The 6,041-nt window shown below is 35.3% G+C and overlaps 1 protein-coding gene across 1 annotated transcript; it reads right to left on the bottom strand.

The window, feature by feature from the left end:
• Positions 1-555: 555 nt before the first annotated feature.
• Positions 556-3,036, bottom strand: LOC115925913. The gene is made up of 3 exons (XM_030989955.1): positions 2,822-3,036; positions 1,877-1,989; positions 556-1,043 (listed from the first exon to the last, which is right to left on the bottom strand). The coding sequence occupies exons 1-3, from the start codon at positions 2,984-2,986 to the stop codon at positions 899-901; spliced, it is 423 nt and encodes a 140-aa protein (XP_030845815.1). The 5' UTR covers positions 2,987-3,036; the 3' UTR covers positions 556-898.
• Positions 3,037-6,041: the final 3,005 nt, after the last annotated feature.

The raw sequence follows: 6,041 nt of genomic DNA, 5'->3' as shown, positions 1-6,041 counted from the left end.
TTGTTTGTTTTTTTTTTGGGGGGGGGGAGAAGGGAGAGAAAGAATTTGTAAGTTTATAGCACATTGGCAATTCTATATAGATGCAAAATAATTGCTTTTAAACAGTGGAAGGAAAACCAATGTTTCTGTACCTAGTATTTTTCTCCCTTTTAAACAAAAATGTGCCTTGGACCTCATATTAACCTTTCTGAGAATCTTGAGTATCTTTTGTATTGAGCTATCCTGCAGCATTATCATAAAAATAACAATAATTTGATTCAGATCCTGGCTTTTCCAGAGGATAAAATGTGTTGTCAGTTTAAAACGATGAAACGATTCCCCCTTGGTTTTCAAGGAACAATTATTACAATGAAACATTTGGCAGTACACCATGTTTGACGTGTATTGCATATAACGTGCGCACTGCGCGCTACATCAGTTCTCCTTGAGAAATTTCGAAAAAATGGCAGTTTCCTTGAGGAGCAGTCGACATCGTAAATATATGGCAAAGCAGGGTCTCTTTATTGTTCTTGCAAGACAATATTATTTGGCCTACGTACAGCAATGCTTTTTATATCAAATGAAATGTTGATTTTACTCTCTATGTCATGATAATGCTTTATAGTTGAGAGGTTAATTTCCCTTTAAGCTTAGATCACATGTTAGAAACCATCACATGATAATATTAATGGCGTACCAGCAGCAGCAATATATTGCATGAATTTGAGCCCTATAAACCATGTGGTCCACTGTCCAGTGACGTAGCAACTAAGACCATGAAACCTCTACAATGTGTGATATATGGTACATGTACATGTATTTTTTAATTTAAAATCGTTATATTCTTCAATGCTTATCGTGCACTGTTTTTCAAATGATGTTTAAGAAAGTAATGGCCAAGGAAACTCACTAATGAGAATTAAGAAAAATTGTAGGAGAGTTGATTGTAGTTACTAACCATGATATCATTCTTCTTTTGAAGATCAGAGATGATGAGAGGAGTACCCTTGAAAGGTTGCAGAGCAACTGTTTCCTCCTTTTCCTTCTCCTCTGGGTTCACAGTCCTGTAGGGATAGAATTATATTATAAGCGCATAAAGACAATATGACAACATTATTTTTCATGAAAGACTTATACCGGTACATGTATTCCTTAAACTTTTGTTATTTGAATTTTTGACATATAAAAGGGTAGAATTATTAACTCATTTGAAAGTGATGTAAAATTTTAACCAAGTTTTTAACAATAATGAATGTGCCCAAGAAGACTCTTTGAAAGCGAAAACTACCATTCAAGGTACAATAAAATTTTTAAAAGGCTATTTCGTTAGCAGTTTTCCGAAATTGTTTTGAACCTTTCTCTGTCAATAAACATGATTGATTAACCATTCAGTAGTGTTAACACAGATGGCTTTTTAATATTTAAACCAATGCATTATAAGTATAACACAAATTACTCCTAATATGTTGGTCATTCTACTTAGCATTTTGATGAAAGAAATTAATCAAGGTAATTCAATATGCTTTGAATCATTCAAATTCATCAACTCAGACTATATGTATGAATTTGAATGCTTCATTTTTCATTACTCTTCGAGTCTTTTGAATCCCCCGTTTTGTCAATTTTGCAGTCCTGCATTGTATATCAATTTCATCTTATCCGAGGACGGGCTGTGTCTGTGGTGTCGCCAGATTTTACTATCCGAGTATAATTTTCTCATCATTATATATCAGCATGATTGATGTTCCAAGTACCATCTCATATTTGTGTGCTAATGGTCCTCCAGTTCAAATTCTATCAGATCTATGGCATTACCGAGATCGTTTCCATATCAAATAATTAGTTTAGCCCTTCTTCATTATTCAGTCTCATTTATTCGGCATTACAACGATCTTACCTCTGTTGTTGTGAATCCTTCTGCAGTCCAGCTATCGCGAGTGATTGATCCCTTCTATTCAGGTCTTTTTCAACCAATGTTGAAGTGTTTGAGGTTCTGCTTGAGTATGCTTCCTAATCAACAACAACAACAAAAAATATTATTATTTCTTTAATAATACGATCTAAAACTCATATAATAATAATAATAATAATAATCTTTTAAAGTTCACTCCAAATTTTATTAAACCGAAACAGAAATTCTTTTTTCCCATTTGATCGTGAGCCCAGCAGCCACTGAGCAGCGCCAGAGCGACGTTGCTCTATCCCTTATTGTTGAACGCCAAACAAGGTAGCAGCAACTCCCATCTTTTAACGTCTTTTGGTATGATGCGGCCGGGGTTCGAACCCACGACCTCCCGGTTGTGAGGCGGACGCTCTACTGACTGAGCCAACACTCATATATACAATTATATATGTTTCATTGAAATTGATTATGTACTCTTTGAGATATTGTTGCTTAAAAATTAGTTGCAATTTTGCAGAAACATCCCCTACACACATAGATGCGTCTATTAGATATATTTTTAAGAGCATGTCGAGTTTGGGACACGTTAGAAAAAAGAAAAAAAATAGACTATGAGATCTGTATTTACTGATTTATTCAACCCCACCCGTGATCACGTTTATCAAAGGAATTTCAGATTGCTTTCCTTTGACGAACCCTATTTCTAACTGAGGCCTAAATTAAGTTGGGCATCTTTTTTATCTGGTACAGTGCTAATTTTATTGGAGGAGCTCGCGCCTTTGAATGTTTTTTTTAAACAGATGTATGGCGCCATACAAATGCTGTTCATCATCATCATCATCATCATCATCATCATCATCATCATATAAGTACATGATGTGGATTGAAGAAAGGAGAGGGTAAAAGTTACAACTGCCTAATTAAGGTGCATACATTTACCTCCTGTATTATTTTGTTTAGTATTGCATCGATGTCGATATCCTGTAGGTCCAGAGGGGCCCTTGCTCGTTGCCGCTTCTGGTGTTTGTGAGCCTTCCTAGGCCTGATCTTATTTGACATATTGACATCACTTTTAGTATTTCCCCAGGTGTAGCATCCGGCCATCGAAGGTCTTGCAAATGCTTTGAAATCCTTATTGATCGAAATCTCCACATAACCACTGTATATGCAATTATATAAATGAGACAATAAAGATATATTTTCCAATTTGGAAGTATTGCAATTTTAATAAATGCTTATTAATTCCGGATTTGTAGACAAAACTAGACATGTAACGGTACCAGTTCTAAAACAGTAATATTTCCTCTCAAAATATCACTAGGATTGTTCTGTAATCCATATGATATGGAATGCAGACTATATATTAGCAAGATCAGCTAAAGTTGTTGCCAATATTAAGTCTGTAAAATCATTATTTTATTATAATAGTTAAATGTTCAGTTTACTCCTTTGATGTTCATATGTTTAGATGTTTAGAAGGGATTATTATTGTCCTTCTCTTCCGTCGAACCGTGTTTGCTTTAAAATAATGAATGAAGAACATACTTCTGATGAAGCCTTTTACCTATTGCTTTTGTAAGCTGTTTTGATTTCATGTTTGGTTCATTACATAACCAATTGAATCTGAAACCTTTTTTTTTTAAAGCGTTCGTATTTATTTGCAGTACACGTCGGTCTTGTTATCATGTTGGAAACATCGTCTATGAATGTTGACACAATTATAAAAAATGCTTATTATAAATGAAACTACTTATACTAGGCTTGGGCCCATGCAATATTGCATAAAACTCAGCATGGATGGTAATTATGCCATTAATAGTAGCTTAAATGGAAACCTTGATTTGATTGGCTGAACACGCTCTTCTATAATATAACTTGAGGGGCCGTACGTCTGACACCATCTCGATTGATTTCTTTGCTATTTTTTGTGTTCAGAGAGAGTTTGGTGCAAAGGGTGGTGCTGGCCGGTGCAATCGGCCCGACTTTGGGATTTGTTTTGTTTTGTTTTGGGTTTGTTCGTTGTTGTTGTCTAAGTAATTTTGATGCGTCATATATTACCATATTTGCCGGCGTAAAGGCCGCAGTATTTTGGAAGAGAAAATATCAAAAAGTTGGGGTGCGGCCTATGCGGCGAAAGAGTAAAAAAAAAAGTAAGTCAAAACCAGCACGAATTTGCACATATGGGACTAGATCTACGAACGGTACAATAACTATACATTTCCACACATCTTACCGACAATTTTATCTTGCATTGTTGACATGAAGACGAAAATAAACTTCCAAAAACAACATCTGCCGATAGATTTTGATCTAAGTTCGTGCCAATGCATTGCAAAAGTAAAAGAAGGGCCCGTTTAACGGAGCTGCCGCGAAGCATCCAGCACGCGAAGTCGCTATTTTGAATCCATTTCAATACACAAGAGAGAGGCGCAATGTATACATCACAGAAAACTACATAGGCTAGCATCAGTGCGGCATGGCCGCGGTCTAAGGCAGTGATTTTACTCACATCAACATTTGTACGCAAGAGATCAAATCCCGACTTCGACAAAATAGTATTATTATTTTTTTATTTTTTTTAATGTCAAAATCGGGGGTGCGGCCTATACGGCGCTGCAGCCTTATATCGCCGGCAAATACGGTATGGGTAAAATGGGGTGACTAGTTCGGGACAGGCTCCTGGTGTAGTATGGTTGGTTTCCGAGACACATTCATTATCATTCTGGGCAATTAACCATAAGATCCTTCTTACCTATTACAATGTTTCCTCTGTTTCCTCTCTCCACCGTGCCTGCCAGATGTAGGCATCTTACCGTCTTCCTCTGTTTAATGCAATAAGGAAATACTCTGCCATAAATGTTTTTCTGTTTTTGTTTACACAAGAAGGATATCCTTCTAAAGACTGAAGATACAACGTTAATTCAATAACAAAATGTTATTCCTATAAGACATACATGCAAAATAAGAAATTTAGAAATTAGCATGCAATGTTAAATTAAACGGCAGATTCTTCTTACATATTTCTGTCCATTAAAAAAACAATTACGTATTTTATAACAACATATATAAAAATATATAATAATAATAATTAATATTTATTTGAAAAATTAATAAATACAAAAAAAATTGCAATCACTTAAGTCAATTTGACAACTATATGGTCGTCATTTTCCCACTAAAAATCCTTTTTAAAGCCCTTTCATTTTGAGGGAAGCTCTAGATTAGTTTTGTCTTTCAAATGCCGTTGGAATTTAACCTTTTCATTTTTGGGCCTGCAAATGGGACTATAGTACCTTTAATGAAGTTTTGTTTGACTCTCGGACTCAATCTCTTTTTCAATCTCTTTCTCCCTCATTCTACTGACCTAATTTCCCTTTTCTAGAGCTTTTGCAATCATTCATTTTCCATTTTTTTGTATCTTTTTTTCTTTTTGCCTTAATTTTACTATTTTATTTGGAATCATGCAGCGTCACCGAATTGACATGAAGAAAACATATTATAAGCTGTCAAATGGTCATAATTGTTTTCATGATTTGGCGGCCATCTTGGCGGCCATTTTGAATTTTTTCGCATTTTATGGGAAAGGCTCAAGGTTTCACGTGTGACACTCATCGGATTCAGAATCAGCTTCCTCGAATTTACCAAAAAAACCACATCAAATAACCTGATAAATGGCCATCGAATCATTGTTTTCATAAATGGGCGGCCATTTTTAATTTTCACATTTTACGAGAAATGCTCAAGGTTTCGTGTCTGGCATGCATCAGATATGGATTCAGCACCCTCAAATTGACTAGAAAACATAAAATAACCTGTTAAATGACCAAAGAATAAGCGTTTTCATGATTTGGCGGCCATTCTGAATTTTCGCCGTTTACGAGAAATGCTCAATGTTTCTCGTCTGGCTCTCATCGGATTTGGATTCAGCACCCTCGAATTGACAAGAAACCACCAAAAAACATTTTATGAAACCCCTCCCTGAATGGAAGGGGGGTTCATAAAACTGTTCGTAAAGTTACGTATGACTTTACGAATGACTTAAATATGAAAAGCCAAATTGGATGCTCAATCTTTTTTAACTGCATCAACTAAAGCTGAACTGTGCACATGTAGATAAGTAAATAAAAATCTTCTTTTTTTTTTTCTTTTTTTTTATATT

Source organism: Strongylocentrotus purpuratus, unplaced genomic scaffold (genome assembly GCF_000002235.5).
Source record: "Strongylocentrotus purpuratus isolate Spur 01 unplaced genomic scaffold, Spur_5.0 spur5_scaffold_19, whole genome shotgun sequence".
Lineage (NCBI taxonomy): Eukaryota > Metazoa > Echinodermata > Echinoidea > Camarodonta > Strongylocentrotidae > Strongylocentrotus > Strongylocentrotus purpuratus.
Note: the sequence above shows the minus strand (reverse complement) of the source record. Positions and strands in the feature narration are given on the sequence as shown.

What these genes read in the sequence shown, in the direction of transcription:
- LOC115925913 (XM_030989955.1), bottom strand. Translation starts at nt 2,986, where the DNA reads ATGGCCGGATGCTACACCTGGGGAAATACTAAAAGTGATGTCAATATG. An exon ending in TAAACAAAATAATACAGGAG is followed by an intron (nt 1,990 to 2,821) that starts GTAAATGTATGC and finishes GTTGTTGATTAG; the next exon opens with GAAGCATACTCAAGCAGAAC. An exon ending in AAGGATTCACAACAACAGAG is followed by an intron (nt 1,044 to 1,876) that starts GTAAGATCGTTG and finishes CTATCCCTACAG; the next exon opens with GACTGTGAACCCAGAGGAGA.